This window comes from Orcinus orca, chromosome 4, assembly GCF_937001465.1.
Source record: "Orcinus orca chromosome 4, mOrcOrc1.1, whole genome shotgun sequence".
NCBI classification, from domain to species: Eukaryota; Metazoa; Chordata; class Mammalia; order Artiodactyla; family Delphinidae; genus Orcinus; species Orcinus orca.
In genome coordinates, this window is record NC_064562.1 from 15742324 (window position 1) to 15759802 (window position 17479).

The 17479-nt window shown below is 39.4% G+C and overlaps 1 protein-coding gene across 8 annotated transcripts in view; it reads left to right on the top strand.

The window, feature by feature from the left end:
• BMPR1B (bone morphogenetic protein receptor type 1B) overlaps positions 1-17479 on the top strand; it is a 421980-nt gene that overhangs the window by 389795 nt on the left and 14706 nt on the right. For all 8 annotated transcript variants that reach the window (XR_004475285.2, XM_033400369.2, XM_033400370.2 and 5 more), the window contains 2 exons: positions 3568-3760; positions 4550-4847. Coding sequence is in view for 7 of the 8 variants with exons in the window: in XM_033400369.2 (XP_033256260.1) it covers positions 3568-3760; positions 4550-4847 (491 nt within the window). In the remaining variant the exon portion in view is untranslated. The remainder of the gene's footprint in view (positions 1-3567; positions 3761-4549; positions 4848-17479) is intronic.

Here is a 17479-nt window from a genome sequence, read left to right on the forward strand (position 1 = left end):
TTCATGTTTGTGAACCAAATATTAAATAAAACAAAGAATTGCGTTTGATAGCAACAGGATGGGAAGAAGGATCCTGTCAAACTCAGTTTAGTGAGGGGAAATTCTCAGTATTACAGATTTAAGATCCTGTTTGAAGATTTGATTTTTAAGCTAAACAATGCAGAAATGCACAATAGTTTCTCTGCATGTTAATTCCGATTTGTGGTTTATTTCATTAACGTAAAGGGAAAGTCCATGCCATGTGTATAAACACATACTTGGACCTAATATTTGCCAAGTGACTTTGTATATAAATCCTTTAAGGGAGGAATATCATAGGGTGGTTGTAAGAATTAAGATAGTTTGCCTGCCATATATATATATATATAAAGATAAATAAATATACATATACAGATATATAAATAAATACACACATATATAAATAAACATAAATAAACATACATATACATATATAAATAAATATACATATATAAATACATAAACATACACATACATATATATAAATAAATATACATATATAAATATATACACACATATATAAAAATAAATATACATATAAACATGCCTGGCACATTTAATACATACATAGTATGCACTCAGTAAATGGTAACACTATTATTTATTTATACCTTATTTATCTGACCTTGTAAAGGAACAAAAGGTGAAGTAAATTGTCTAACTGAACATCAAACCTCTTAGTTGAGGAATCTTTCGTGAAAAATATTTCCAATATGTATCATTAAGTCAGCCTTACTAAGCAAAGTATTTTAAACAGTATATTTGTGTGTAGGGGTGTGTGTTTTGTTAATTCAGGGACATGTAGAGAGCACAGAGCATTACTTACAACTACATGGTTTTTAGTGTCCATCGTGTACACGGGCTTAACCGTTAGACACTATCAGATAGCTGATCACTAGATAAGAGGACATTTCTGAAATAGTGATAACTCCTTATAATCCTTATACAGCTAATTGTACCCATTTTGCATGAAATAATTCATCTCTTTTTGGAATCACAATTATAGTGATGTTTTTTATTTATACAATCTAACTTTCAAAATTGATATCTAAGAATGTAACACAGAGGGAAAGTTTAAGTACAGAAAGACCTGAAACATTAACTAAATGAAATAAAAACTCAAATAACATAGTTAAAACATTTTTCAAATTATATTTTCAGGTCCATAGATGTTATAATAAATCTCAAAATATAAGTATATTTTAAATTTCTGAATATAATTTAGTGAGACTTTTTATCTTTGAGATAAGTTGTTCCTATTCTTGTGAGCATTGCCAATTCCAACTATGCTTTCATGAAATTAATTATATATGTTATCATTAGAAAAGAAGTGGATATAAAGCTGTTTGTTAGGAAATGTTCTGTAGATTTACGTAAGTACTGCTTTGTAACATCTATAAATTAGTAATATTTCTTTAATAAATGTAGGAAGTCTCCTCAAGTCAATAATTTAACTACTTACGGATTTGGCTCTCAACTGCTTAGTGCCCTTGATGCTTCTGTTCCCTTATTTAGGAATGGAAATGTGCTGAAGGTTTCCTCACAGAGCCTTTCTGACTCCTAAAGGGAGGAAGGCTGCTCTTCATACATACTTCCTCATTTCCTTCAGGCTGAGTGGCTAAATGGCATGTCAGTAATGCTTTTATTTTTTAATTCTTCTTTCACAGGAAAAGAAAAAAGGACTTTATCTTGTCCCCAAAAGCTTTCAGTCTGATATTAGTGCTGGTAATGGTTCTGGCAATGGATAGCATTACCTCTTGAATTGATAAAATCGTCCATTATGCAAAAACAGAGCACATCCCAGCTGATAGACATCTGTGGTAGGCAGAATACTGGCCCCCCCCAAAATGTCCATGTCCTAATCCCTAGAATCTGTTATTTTACATGGTAAAGGGGAACGAAGGTTGCTTATCAGCTGTCCTTGAAGTGAGATTATTCTGGATTATCTAGGTGGACTCAGTATAATTACATGGCCCTTAAAAGTGCAAATACAGAAAGAAACACTTTGGGTTTACTTGATGCAAAGCATGTCTCTGCGAAGAGTACATTCCAATTTTCTGACCAGGTCTTATGAGAGTTCTATGTTAGATTCTTTATATAGGTCTCCCAAATTATGTAAATGGTCACCAATACTTAGCCCCTTCAGTCATGGAGTTCTTAAAACATTTAAGCAGAGGTAGAATGAAGATCATGTGTAAAGAGACTTACAACCTTTATGCCGTTTAGCTCCCCTATTTTCCTTCTCTTTGTCTCTGCTGCACTCTATAATTCTTCAGAGCTCCCTCACAGTTTAACTTTCTCCCCAGCTCTAATCGGCTGTTTTACGTCTCCATTTTACATTTCTTGTTATGACAACTCTTCCAGCTCAAAGTATAATTTTCAGTAATTTCTTACTGCTTCCTTGTATTTCATTCTGTCTCCTATTTCTTCACACGTCTCATGTAGTGTTCTTGGCATTTTGTATCTGAAAATTCCAGTGTCTGTAATCCGAAGGGGTTAAATCTGCTTGGGTTGTTTCTCCTGCCTCTCATTTGCAGTGGCTGTTTCCTTTTGTTTTAAGGCGTTTCACTCTGTAGGATCTTCTCTTTCTCTTTCCTTTCTTTCTCTCCCTCCATTTTCTTCTCTTCCTTCTCTCCTTCTCCCCCCAACCCCACCTTGGGGATTTCCTTTATTTCCTTGTGAGCCCAACAATGCGTTATCAGTGTTTTGTTTCTTATATTTTATCCACGATCAAAGTTGTATGGTGGCAAGAGCTCCTTTAGAGCATCTAGTATCTCACCATAGCGGTGGAGTGAAACGTATTCTGCAAATGATTTCCTCAAGAGAGGGTTTGTATTTGCTTTTGCCGGGAGCCATGGTGATGGTGTGCTACCAACCTAGGACAAATTTGGTACCATTCAGTGGTTCCGGCTTAATGCTAAAGCCCAGGGTTCCGTTTCTCTAATTTTAAAGGGGTCAAAGTTCATATTCTAGATCTCAGTGCTGGTATTATTCTTTGTCCGACAGCAACCTGGCTTTTGAATATGCTGCTGAATGCTTATCTATCCCTGCTCTGGTCTTAACTCTGTCCTTCCTCTTTTCCTCCCTCCCTCCATTCCTCCCTGCTCAGAGATTTCCTTTCTTTCTATGTGTGCCCAACAGTGCATTACATTTTTCTTTGGTTGTATTTTATCCAAACATATAGTGACATGATTCCCTTCAGAGTATCTAGTATCCCACTATAGTGGTAGAAGTGAAAAGTATTGTGTTCTGCCAATTACTGTGAACCCATTCAGGTTTTTTCTCTGTGAAAATAATAATAGGTAGAATAAAATACTTAATAATTTGGAAGCAATACTTCAAACACTCAAAATCCACATTCAATTTCAAATACATTTAAAAGAGGACAGCATAAATTAATAAGTAAATGCAAATAAGTTGTCTCTGTAAAGAAAAACTACTGGCTAAATATATTTTACATGCGTTTCTTCTCCGGAGGAAAAAAAAAAATATATTAAACAAAGCTGTTGTGCTGTGAATACACTAACAATGTGTTTTGGGATTTAACAGGTCCAGAGGACTATAGCTAAGCAGATTCAGATGGTGAAACAGATTGGAAAAGGGCGCTATGGGGAAGTCTGGATGGGAAAGTGGCGTGGCGAAAAGGTAGCTGTGAAAGTGTTCTTCACCACAGAGGAAGCCAGCTGGTTCCGAGAGACAGAAATATATCAGACAGTGTTGATGAGGCATGAAAACATTTTGGGTGAGTAAAAGTCTGTATAGCAGTGTTCAGGGTTTCCTAGCTTTCCTCTCTTTTTCTGTTAACATCTGCATATTAACTCATCTGTGTAGACCTGTTATGAAATATATAGACATTTTCCTCTTGGCATGAGCCCAAGAACGTCATACGCTTCTAATGGGAGACCTCGCAGGAGGAGTGACTAAGGCACTTCTGTGAATGAACGGTGGGTTGGAAATGGAACATGTTCAAAAAGCTTTTTCTTCCGGGACGGGAAATGCAAAACCAGAATTTCTTAAGGTTTCTTAGGGATTGAAGGAGCACATTTTTGCCTAAGTGCTGTGAAAAGTTATGGGAATTTTAGCTGCAGGGTTTATTTATGTCCAGCGTTTATATTGATAATTGATTTCCTTTTTATTTTCTCAAGTTAAAAATGATCTAGCTGGATCATTCAAGTAGAAAGAGTATAAGCTAATCATGGAGTGTGTGCCTGTTTTGTAAACAGTGTCTTATGTGTAACTGTAATACCAGGAACTATTTACTGTTAACCTCAAGATCATTTAAATATCAACTGCTGATTAGAAAGGGATCCTGTTTTCAGATACAAACTCTTAGTGTTTCTCCACGCCTGCTGTTTTGATGGCCTCTGATTGGTATTAGTGATTTACTACTGTCATAGGCACAATCAGAAAACTGAATGAAATGCCAAACAAAAGACACCTATGACAAAGAGTGATAGTTGAAAAAAATAATTATCCTGATACTATTCAGAAAACACATAGCACCAACCCTTTTTGTCTTTTTTCCTTGTAGGGTTCATTGCTGCAGATATCAAAGGAACGGGGTCCTGGACCCAGTTGTACCTAATCACAGATTATCATGAAAATGGTTCCCTCTATGATTACCTGAAGTCCACCACCCTAGATACTAAGTCGATGCTGAAGTTAGCCTATTCTTCTGTCAGTGGCCTATGTCACTTACACACCGAAATCTTTAGTACTCAAGGCAAACCAGCAATTGCCCATCGAGATCTGAAAAGTAAGAACATCCTGGTGAAGAAAAATGGAACCTGCTGTATAGCCGATCTGGGCTTGGCTGTTAAATTTATTAGGTTGGTATCAAATGTGAACAACAAATATACGTTTTACGGTTCTTTTCTATCACTTTTTACAGATGATACATTTTGTAGCTCAGGGCTTTTAGGATATTTAGTGGAGGAGAAATTTTATTAATTTTGACTTTTCTGTGGAGGGAAGAAGAAGAAACATTTTCTTTACAACAGATAAACAGTGTTTGGGTCAGTCCTACTGTTTCTAAGCTCGTCAGTGACCTGACTTCAAGACAGTGTTCACATAAGTTTGAGCTGTCGTGAAGCTATTTAGGAAAGAGGTAGCTCATGTCCGGGATTGTGTGGTCAGAATTCTGCATAACATTTGTAAGTAGGGAAAGGTTTCAGGAAAGAGCTCCAGATTATATAGTGATAAAGGTGATTTTTATATGATATAAGAAAGATAACTTGCATAGATATTCTATGAGAAATGTTAAAAACTAATAAGCAACACACTGCCAGTGTTCAGCACTATTTTACAATAGCTTCTGTGGGATGGGGAGGAAAGCCCCATGGTTGAGGCTCTGTTTTGCTTACCTTTGCTCTATTCATAGCAGCTCCTTTGATCTTGTAGATGATGTAATTAGAAGAAATGGTTCTTCTGCTTTGAAAACAAAATGAGTTTGCAAACCACAAGAATAGAGGGATCATCATACACCTACCTTTTTAAAATGTCAGTTTAGACTTAGCCTTTATTAAATTGTTGGACCCTCTTATGGCTTTTTTCCCAAAAGACTCTAGAATATAGAGAGGGTTCAAAGGAAACGCCATGGCAAAGAATAAAGCTCACGAGAAAGGACTAATGGATTGGTATTTTCACCCAGAATTGAAGACTGAGGAGTGATAAAAATGATAGGTCCCAACTATATGAAGGTCTTCACCATTTAGAGGATGGCAAATGGAAGTTCTCAGTCTTTAAAAGCAAAGCAGGAGGAAATGCTTCGGACTGTAGATTTAAGTTAGAAATATGAATTGCCTGCCAATAAAGATCATTGAATTCTCTCTCTTCTGAATTATTTTTTCTGACCTTTTTCAAGTCTCCTCTACCAAAAAAATTTCCCATGATGCTTCTCAAATTACCAGCCTTTCTCCTTTCCTCCCTTGTTCAGTTTCTCAGGAGTTCCAAAGAGTAATCTGCTTTCACAGTCTAGTACTTGATGATATTTTACAATTTGGCTTCTGCTGTGTTTCCTCCCGAAGCTCCTTTACTGAGGGACAGCATTGGTTTTGTCACCAGAAGCCTTTCTTCCTGTCGTCGCACTCCCCGCAGTACCTGTGTTCCTGTTGGACCTTTATTCCAGCTTCTCCTCCTTTCTCTCTGTGGGTTCTGCTCTCTGTCTGCTTCTTGAATATTTTCCCACGTCTCGATTTCCTGCTGCAGATGCTTTTCCTTCCTAGTTCCCAGTTTTGATCAGTCCATTCTAAAATGTGAGGCGCCTGGCATTTCCTTTGTTCCCTAAGTTTGTGATTTGCTCAGTTGCATGAATTCTGTGTCCGTGATATTCTTACTGGAACTGGGCCAGTTTGGGTCCTCCCTACCATTTTTCTAGATTCCGGAGTCAAACATTTTGTAGTTATTTCCGCTTTCCAATTATTTTCTACATGCTGCTGCCAGATATATTTTCCTGAATCATAATTTTGGACATCATCGTGATTTCATAGTTTCCTATGGCTTTGGGTTAAAATGTAGTTTCTGTTCTGAACACTTTATACTTTCTCACACCTTCAAGTGTTTTTAACATACTTTTATCTTATTCTGAATACCCAACATCCCCTCTTTTATTTCAATAACTACTGCTTATCTTCAGTTTCTTCCTTTGGGACCCCTGTTATTCTTCCCTTACAAGCCTGATTTTCAGTGACTTTTCTCATACACTTCTATGTGACCCTGGCATGCTGTCATGACATCTCTCACACTGTTGTGTGGTCATCATCGGCTGCTTATGTGTCATTCCTAGTGGAGACTAAGTTCCTTGAGGTAGAGACCGTGTTTTTCTCACATTACATGCCTCGTGCCTTTCCTTGGTGCCCATTACTTAGGGCTTGCTTCAGAATTTTGTATAAAGGATAAATGAATGATTCCATATGGACTATAGGATGAAGGGGAAAAGCATTTTTTCCGTAGCTCCAGAGATCTAGCGTGCTCCGGATTAAATCTACCTTTCTAGTTTTATGGTGCACAGACTCTCCAATTTGTATGCCTTCTTTTGCAAAACTGAACCTATTTGTGTTTTCTCCCACGTTTGCTACTGCCTTGCTTTTGACTGAACAGCATCTAGCTTGGAATGCCCTTGCTTCTCCATGTAATGTAATCCAGTCTCAGAGTTGCGTTTATGTCACTTTACTCATCCCCCAGGTAGGAATAATGACATCATCTATTCTACTCCTGTAATAATTTCCTGGCCCTTGTCTGCCTGATATTATAATGACTTTAGTACATGCCTCGTCTTGCCCTCCTCGTCCTTGGGCATCTTGAGAGCAGGATCTATGCCACATTAATTAACGTATTTCCCATTGGACATGACATGGTGAGTTACCCATTATAGGTATTCCAGCATTGTTTTGAATCAATAAATGTTGGCGATATCAAAGTAATTAAGAGCTCATCTTCTTTATAGACCCAAAAACAAACAAGGAAAGTGAGTATCTGTTATATTTCTGAAACTTTGTTCTGCTTAATGTAACAGGAATGAACCAAATGAACTCTCAAATTTCATGCAAACCCTGATTTAGAAAGTGGAAGGAAGTGCTTTAAGAAATAAATCAGAGTTTTATTTGGCGTATATTGACTAATTCATCAAGAGAGGAAGGCTATGAGGATACTGCCTCCGATGTATACCTGCACCTGTTGGGTGCACAGACCTCATATGGCTGAAGAGCAGCTGTGGGACCAGTTGCAATCCTGGGCCTCAGGTTCCTCTACATTAAATGGAGGTTGCATTTGATAATTTGAGGTCCTTTTCCTGTTTTTATTTTATATGTTTCAGCAGAACTTTGGTCTTCTCATCTTTTGAGCCTCACTTTTAAACCTTGCTCTATACGTTTCTTTGGTTTTCACTCTTTTCCTGGCTTTCCTGTTTTGGGGTGTGGTGCATGTGCTCACACAGATATTTACAGCATGTTATAATAAGTGGGGTCAAAGCTAACCCAGTGTTGAGTTCTCAGACTTCATATGTGAACTTCCTGTGAGAACTTAATCTTTACCCTGGTCTCTATGTGGTAAGTGTTCTCTCAGGCTTTTAAATCGTTTCTGGGAGGTTCCCAGGGAAGTTGAGAGCCACAGAGAAAGCAGCCTGTGCATTAGAAATTTCCTGCTCATTTAATTTGTTTTTAATGCTGTATTGGTTTCTTCATGCATGCTCTTGTAAATGATGTAAGTGCTGATGCATTTCCTGCCCACAGAAGTTTAATCCGGGTGATGCCGTGGCAGACATTACCGTTACCCCAAATCTCTCTTGGGAGGAGAAAACAAAGACGTGTGAAATCCCTTGAAGGAACTTACAGAGCTTTTCACTTTTCCCTCTGGAGGCTCAGGCAGCCCTTCTCGTACTTCAGTGACAGAATGATATATTTTCTTAGGGGGGAAATAAATCCTGGCTTAGGGCCTCTCAGGTATTAAATTTTAAATAGAAAACCTGCAATGAAGACTGGGCTGCAACACACATCTCCCAGTTGATGATTATCGAATTGTCCAAGTGCAGAGGACAAGAGGGTACTGAATGTCCTCAGTCTTTCAATGTCATTATTTTTACCACTGCTTCTGGTTTGTATACTTGGTGGTTTTTTTAAAAAGTGACATGGTTAAATCACTGGCCAAAGTCATAGACCAAGCTGTCGTGGCAGAGTCCGCACTCCCAGTCAGGGTTCCTGCCGCCTTATCTATCTTCTGTTGAAGAATTTTTATGTCAGGGTTCTGTTTCTAAGAAGCCCTGAGATTTCTCAACATTTAATCGTAGGAGTAATGAGTTCTGTTGTAAATTGCTGTAGAAAACTCTCCTGCTTGGTTAACATCTGACCGGGCGGAGCTCAGTTCAGCAAATCAGTTCCATGGCTGTTTGCAAGGTACTTCAGGAAACACAAAGGATGTGCACAGCCCCTTCTTCTAAAGGCTCGTGAGAATATTTCATGCTCTGGGAGGTCATCTTAGTCTCTCTAAGAGATAATTCAGTATTCTCTGTTATGTTTCATGTGTAGTTAATTTCAAACATCAGTTGTGAGCCACAAGCAAACCAATGGCCTCCTTCACGTCTTCTGCCTCCTGCCCTTTTTTTTTTTTTTTTGGGGGTACGCGGGCCTCTCACTGTTGTGGCCTCTCCCGTTGCAGAGCACAGGCTCCGGACGCGCAGGCTCGGCGGCCATGGCTCACGGGCCCAGGCGCTCCGCGGCATGTGGGATCCTCCCAGACCGGGGCACGAACCTGTGTCCCCTGCATCGGCAGGCGGACTCTCAACCACTGCGCCACCAGGGAAGCCCCCTCGTGCCCTTTTTTCATTGTTCTTTAAAGTTCAGTTCATATTTTTAAAAAAGCTTTTTATATTATTAAAGGTGTATGATGTTTGCTTCTCCTCTTTCTCTATTACCTTTTTATCTCCCTTCTCCCTCTCTCCCTCTCTCCCTGTGTAAGGCATCAACAACGTCCAGCAGAAGACCACCCACACGTGCCCAAAGGCTCAGTGAGGTAGAGCCACCTTGCTGGAGCTAACAGCTTGATTCCCCGGCTGGCCTCTGGCCACAGTGGGCTCTGCCTGTGAGTCCATGAAACTCCCCCTTCAGTTGATGGGACACGGGGAGTGTGCACCGTGCTGACACATGCTGTGGCTTTTTCCTCTACGTAACACTTCTTGCAAGAATTCCTGCTATGGATTTATAATTAGAAGCTTAATTAGCATAAAAATATTTAATATAAAGTCAGGTTAAGATAGATACTATATTTTTAACTATCCCCTTTATTTCCTGCCACCAAAATAATAATCTTCTTCCTGCCCTTCTTCCAGCACATGATAGCCAAGAGTGTAGGGCACACCCTGCCCCACCGGATTGTATGGGCGCTCAGATTCATTCTCCGGTCCCCTCAGGATCCTGGTGGGAGGCCCCACTTTCAGCCTTCTGCACCCACGGGAGCTCTTTGATTCTTTCCCTCAGTTATGCTCATGCCTGCAGTGCACACGCCACTGTAGACACCAGTGCTGGACCGAGGGGGGGACACTACAGGCAGCCGCCTGCGTACGAGCAGTAAGTTTTAGACAATAAAACCAATTAACATTATCACTATGTGCAAAGTTCTAAACGGTGTCGGTGACAAAGTGACATCTCCAGTAGCGTGCATTTCTTCTACTGTCTTCTCCTTAGTATGCCCCTCCCTTGCACCTTCAGAAGAGAAGAGGAAAATCTTAGTTTTGTATCTTTTTCTTTTCTCTCTTTCTCTCTCTCTTTCTCTCTTTCTCTCTCTCTTTCTCTCTCTCTCTCTCTCTCTCTCTCTCTCTCTCTCTCTCTCTCTCTCACACACACACACACACACACACACACACACACACACACACACACACACACACAGTATCAAAGTCATCTTTGCTTTACTTCCCCATTTGGAGCCGTTGCCTTAGGATCCCTCACTTACTTGGTGGCTCCAGGTGAGAGGAGCCACTCAAAGTGTGCATCCGTGTAGGGGGCCCTTTGTCATCAGTGTGGACCTCTTCCTTCACCATGCTGGCTTTTTTTTTATATCCTGCCACTGTCAGTCAAGTGACGTTGGTCAGAAATAGGAACTTGGTTGTCATGCCTCTTTGTGGAACCCCAGCTGAGGGCACCCTAGGTTTTGAGATTCGAATAAAATGAGGCTTTATTGTCCCTGTTCCTCCCTAGTGCAGCAGGGAACTCAGTGTCATTCACAGCACATCTGTGGATCCTAAGGAGCTTGTTTGCCTCTTTGTCACGTCAGCCTTACATCTCTGATACATGTTGTACCTTTTCTACATGATGCAGCTGCTGATTCTTTTCTTCCACAAACACTGTCAGCTCAAGATTGAACACATCTTTACTGGGGTGTGTTGTAGGGTATTGCATAATATTTAGTTATTAAAATTCACACTACCAGAACATTTTTCCCTTTTTTTTTTCCTATAGGACCTTAGTGTCTTGTCATAACCCTGGGCCTGGGAGAGAACCCCTCTTCTCTCCAGGTGGCTTGCCCCTTACCCCCAACCTCCCAAGTTACCCATCTTTCCTTCCTTCCTCCCTCCCTCACTCCCTCCCTCCCTCCCTCCTTTCCTTACTTCCCTCTATTTATTTATTTATTTACATCTTTATTGGAGTATAATTGCTTTACAATGCTGTGTTAGTTTCTGCTGTATAACAAAGTGAATCAGCTGCACATATACATATATCCCCATATCTTCTCCCTCTTGCATCTCCCTCCCACCCTCCATATCCCACCCCTCTAAGTGGTCACAGAGTACCGAGCTGATCTCCGTGTGCTATGCGGCTGCCTCCACTAGCTATCTATTTTACATTTGGTAGTGTATATAAGTCCATACCACTCTCTCACTCCGTCCCAGCTTACCCTTCCCCATCCCCGTGTCCTCAAGTGCATTCTCTACGTCTGCGTATTTATTCCTGTTCTGCCCCTAGGTTCATTAGAACACTATTTTTTTTTATTCCATATATATGTGTTAGCATGCAGTATTTGTTTTTCTCTTTCTGACTTACTTCACTCTGTATGACAGATTCTAGGTCCATCCACCTCACTACAAATAACTCAATTTCGTTTCTTTTTATCACTGAGTAATAGTCCGTTGTATATATTTGCCACATCTTCTTTATCCATTCATATGCCGAGGACACTTAGGTTGCTTCCATGTCCTGGCTATTGTAAATAGAGCTGCAATGAACATTTTAGTACATGACTCTTTTTGATTATGGTTTTCTCAGGGTATATGCCCAGTAGTAGGATTGCTGGGTCATATGGTAGTTCTATTTGTAGTTTTTTAAGGAACCGCCATACTGTTCTCCATAGTGGCTGTATCAATTTACATTCCCACCAACAGTGCAAGAGGGTTCCCTTTTTCCACACCCTCTCCAGCATTTACTGTTTGTAGATTTTTTGATGATGGCCATTCTGACCAGTGTGAGGTGATACCTCATTGTGGTTTGATTTGCATTTCTCTAATGATGTGTGATGTTGAGCATTCTTTCATGTGTTTGTTGGCAATCTGTATATCTGCTTTGGATAAATGTCTATTTAGGTCTTCTGCCCGTACTTGGATTGGGTTGTTTGTTTTTTTGATATTGAGCTGCATGAGCTGCTTGTAAAATTTTGCAGATTAATCCTTTGTCAGTTGCTTCATTTGCAAACATTTTCTCCCATTCCGAGGGTTGTCTTTTCGTCTTGTTTATGTTTTCCTTTGCTGTGCAAAAACTTTTAAGTTTCATTAGGTCCCATTTGTTCATTTTTGTTTTTATTTCCACTACTCTAGGAGGTGGGTCAAAAAGGATCTTGCTGTGATTTATGTCATTCAGTGTTCTACCTATGTTTTCCTCTAAGAGTTTTACAGTGTCTGGCCTTAATTTAAGTCTTTAATCCATTTTGAGTTTATTTTTGTGTATGGTGTTAGGCAGTGTTCTAATTTCATTCTTTTACATGCAGCTGTCCAGTTTTCCCAGCACCATTTATTGAAGAGGCTGTCTTTTCTCCATTATATATTCTTGCCTCCTTTATCAAAAATAAGGTGACCATATGTGCATGGGTTTATCTCTGGTCTTTCTGTCCTGTTCCATCGATCTATATTTCTGTTTTTGTGCCAGTACCATACTGTCTTGATTACTGTAGCTTTGTAGTATAGTCTGAAGTCAGGGAGCCTGATTCCTCCAGCTCCGTTTTTTCCCCTCCAGACTGCTTTGGCTATTCGGGGTCTTTTGTGTTTCCATACAAATTGTGAAATTTTTTGTTCTACTTCTGTGAAAATTGCCATTGGTAGTTTGATACTTATTGCACTGAATTTGTAGATTGCTTTGGGTAGTATAGTCTATTTCACAATGTTGATTCTTCCAATCCAAGAACATGGTATATCTCTCCATTTGTTTGTATAATCTTTAATTTCTTTCATCACTGTCTTACAGTTCTCTGCTTACAGGTCTTTTGTCTCCTCAGGTAGGTTTATTCCTAGGTATTTTATTCTTTTTGTTGCAATGGTAAATGGGAGTGTTTCCTTAATTTCTGTTTCAGATGTTTCATCATTAGTGTATAGGAATGCAAGAGATTTCTGTGCATTAATTTTGAATCCTGCTACATAACCAAATTCTTTGATTAGCTCTAGTAGTTTTCTGGTAGCTTCTTTAGGATTCTCTATATATAGTATCATTTCATCTGCAAACAGTGACAGCTTTACTTCTTCTTTTCCAATTTAGATTCCATTTATTTCTTTTTCTTCTCTGATTGCTGTGGCTAAAAGTTCCAAAACTGTGTTGAATAATAGTGGTGAGAGTGGGCAACCTTGTCTTGTTCCTGATCTTAGTGGAAATGCCTTCAGTTTTTCACCATTGAGAACAATGCTGGCTGTGTGTTTGTCATATATGGCCTTTAGTATGTTGAGGTAAGTTCCCTCTGTGCCTACTTTCTGGAGGGTTTTTATCATAAATGGGTGTTGAATTTTGTCAAAAGCTTTTTCTGCATCTCTTGAGATGATCATATAGTTTTTCTCCTTCAGTTTGTTAATATGGTGTATCACATTGATTGATTTGCATATATTGAAGAATCCTTGCATTCCTGGGATAAACCCCACTTGATCATGGTGTATGATCCTTTAAATGTGCTGTTGGATTCTGTTTGCTAGTATTTAGTTGAGGATTTTTGCATCTGTGTTCATCAGTGATATTGGCATGTAGTTTTCTTTCTTTTGTGACATCTTTGGTTTTGCTATCAGGGTGACAGTGGCCTTGTTGAAGGAGTTCGGAAGTGTTCCTCCCTCTGCTATATTTTGGAAGAGTTTGAGAAGGATAGGTGTTAATGCTTCTCTAAATGTTTGATAGAATTTGACTGTGAAGCCATCTGGTCCTGGGTTTTTGTTTGTTGGAAGATTTTTAATCACAGTCTCAGTTTCATTTCTTGTGGTTGGTCTATTTATATTTTCTATTTCTTCCTGGTTCAGTCTTGGAAGGTTGTGCTTTTGTAAGAATTTGTCCATTTCTTCCAGGTTGTCCATTTTATTGGTATATAGTTGCTTGTAGTAATCTCTCATGATCCTTTGTATTTCTGCAGTGTCAGTTGTTACTTCTCCTTTTTCATTTCTAATTCTATTGATTTGAGTCTTCTCCCTTTTTTTCTTGATGAGTCCAGCTAATGGTTTATCAATTTTGTTTATCTTCTCAAAGAAGCAGCTCTTAGTTTTATTGATCTTTGCTATCGTTTCATTCATTTCTTTTTCATTTATTGCTGATCTGATCTTTATGATTTCTTTCCTTCGCTAACTTTGGGGGTTTTTTGTTGTTCTTTCTCTAATGGCTTTATGTGTAAGGTTAGGTTTTTTATTTGAGATTTTTCTTGTTCCTTGAGGTAGGATTGTATTACTATAAACTTCCCTCTTAGAACTGCTTTTGCTGCATCCCATAGGTTTGGGGTCATCGTGTTTTCATTGTCATTTGTTTCTAGGTATTTTTTTGATGTCCTCTTTGATTGCTTCAGTGATCTCTTTGTTATTAAGTAGTGTATTGTTTAGTCTCCATGTGCTTGTACTTTTTACAGATTTTTTTCCTGTAGTTGATATACCTAGCCTCATAGCGTTGTGGTCGGAAAAGATACTTGATACGATCTCAACTTTCTTAAATTTACCGAGGCTTGATTTGTGACCCAAGATATGATCTATCCTGGAGAATGTTCCATGAGCACTTGAGAAGAGAGTGTGTTCTGTTTATGGATGGAATGTCCTATAAATATAAATTAAGTGCATCTTGCTTAATGTGTCATTTAAATCTTGTGTTTCCTTATTTATTTTCAGTTTGGATGATCTGTCCATTGGTGAAAGTGGGGTGTTAAAGTCCCCTACTATGATTGTGTTACTCTCAATTTCCCCTTTTATGGCTGTTAGCATTTGCCTTATGTATTGAGGTGCTCCTATGTTGGGTGCACAAATATTTACAATTTTTACATTTTCTTCTTGGATTGATCCCTTGATCCTTATGTAGTGTCCTTCTTTGTCTCTTGTGATACTCTTTGTTTTAAAGTCTATTTTGTGTGATAGGAGAATTGCTACTTCAACTTTCTTGTATTTCTTTTTTGTGATACGCGGGCCTCCCACCGCTGCAGCCCCTCCCGCTGAGGAGCACAGGTTCCAGACGCGCAGGTTCAGTGGCCATGGCCCACTGGCCCAGCCGCTCCGCGGCATGTGGGATCCTCCTGGACCAGGGCACGAACCCACATCCCTTGCATCGGCAGGCGGACCCCCAATCACTGCGCCACCAGTGAAGCCCCAGCTTTCTTTTGATTTCCATTTGCACGGAATGTCTTTTTCCATCCCCTCACTTTTAGTCTGTATGTGTCCCTAGGTCTGAAGTGGGTCTCTTGTAGGCAGCATATGTATGGGTCTCGTTTTTGTATCCATTCAGCCAGTCTGTTTCTTTTGGTTGGAGCATTTAATCCATTTACATTTAAGGTAATTATCTATATGTATTTTCTTATTACCATATTCTTAATTGTTTGCTTTGTTATTGTAGGTCTTTTCCTTCTCTTGTGTTTCCTGCCTAGAGTAGTTCCTTTAGCATTTGTTGTAAAGCTCGTTTGGTGGTGCTGAATTCTTTTAGCTTTCGCTTGTCTGTAAAGGTTTAATTTCTCCATCAAATCTGAATGAGATCCTTGCTGGGTAGAGTAATCTTGGTTGTAGGTTTTTGCCTTTTATCACTTTAAATATGTTCTGCCACTCCCTTCTGGCTTGCAGAGTTTCTTCTGAAAGATCAGCTTTTAACCTTATGGGGATTTCCTTGTATATTATTTGTTGTTTTTCGCTTGCTGATTTTAATACTTTTTCTTTGTATTTAATTTTTGATAGTTTGATTAATATGTGTCTTGGCATGTTTCTCCTTGGATTTATCCTGTATGGGAGTCTCTGTGCTTCCTGGACTTGATTAACTATTTCCTTTCCCATATTAGGAAAGTTTTGAACTGTAATCTCTTCAAATATTTTCTCAGTCCCTTTCTTTTTCTCTTCTTCTTCTGGGACCCCTATAATTCGAATATTGGTGTGTTTAATGTTGTCCCAGAGGTCTCTGAGACTGTCTTCATTCTTTTCATTCTTTTTTCTTTATTCTGCTCTGCAGTAGTTATTTCCACTATTTTATCTTCCAGGTCTCTTATCGGTTCTTCTGCCTCAGTTATTCTGCTATTGATTCTTTCTAGAGAATTTTTAATTTCATTTATTGTGTTGTTCATCATTGTTTGTTTGCTCTTCAGTTCTTCTAGGTCCTTGTTAAATGCTTCTTGTATTTTCTCCACTGTGTTTCCACGATTTTGGATCATCTTTACTATTAATATTCTGAATTCTTTTTCAGCTAGACTGCCTATTTGCTCTTCATTTGTTTGGTCTGGTGGGTTTTTACCTTGCTCCTTCATCTGCTGTGTGTTTTTCTGTCTTCTCATTTTGCTTAACTTACTGTGTTTGGGGTCTCCTTTTCACAGCCTGCAAGTTCGTAGTTCCCGTTGTTTTTGGTGTCTGCCCCCAGTGGCTAAGGTTGGTTCAGTGGGTTATGCAGGCTTCCTGGTGGAGGTGTGTAGTGCCTCTGTTCTGGTGGGTGAATCTGGATCTTGTCTTTCTGATGGGCAGGACCACATCCGGTTGTGTGTTTTGGGGTGTCTGTGACCTTATTATGATTTTATGAAGCCTCCCTGCTAATGGGTGGGTTGTGTTCCTGTCTTGCTAGTTGTTTGGCATAGGGTGTCCAGCACTGGAGCTTGCTGGTCTTTGAGTGGAGCTGGGTCTTAGCACTGAGATGGAGATGTCTGGGAGAGCTCTTGCTGTTTGATATTACGTGGAGCTGGGAGGTCTCTGGTGGACCAATATCCTGAACTTGGGTCTCCCACCTCAGAGGCACAGGGCTGACACCTGGTCAGAGCACAAAGACCCTGTCAGACACATGGCTCAGAAGAAAGGGGAGAGAAAAAGAAAGAAAGAAAAATAAAATAAAATAGAGTTATTAAAAAATAAAAAAATTTTAAAAATTTATAAGTAATTATAAAATAAAAGAGCAACCAAACCAAAAAACAAATCCGTCTATGATAACAAGCGCTAAAAACTATACTAAAAAAAGAAAGCGGACAGACAGAACCTTAGGGCAAATGGTAAAAGCAAAGCTATACAGACAAAATCACACACAGAAGCATACACATACTCACAAATAGAGAAAAAGGAAAAAAAAAATATCGTTGCTCCCTAAGTTCACTGCCTCAATTTCGGGATGATTGGTTGTCTATTCAGGTATTCCACAGATGCAGGGTACATCAAGTTGACTGTGGAGCTTTAATCTGCTGCTCCTGAGGCTGCTGGGAGAGATTTCCCTTTCTCTTCTTTGTTCGCACAGCTCCCAGGGCTCAGCTTTGGATTTGGGCACGCTTCTGGGTGTAGATCGCCTGAGGGTGTCTGTTCTTCGCTCAG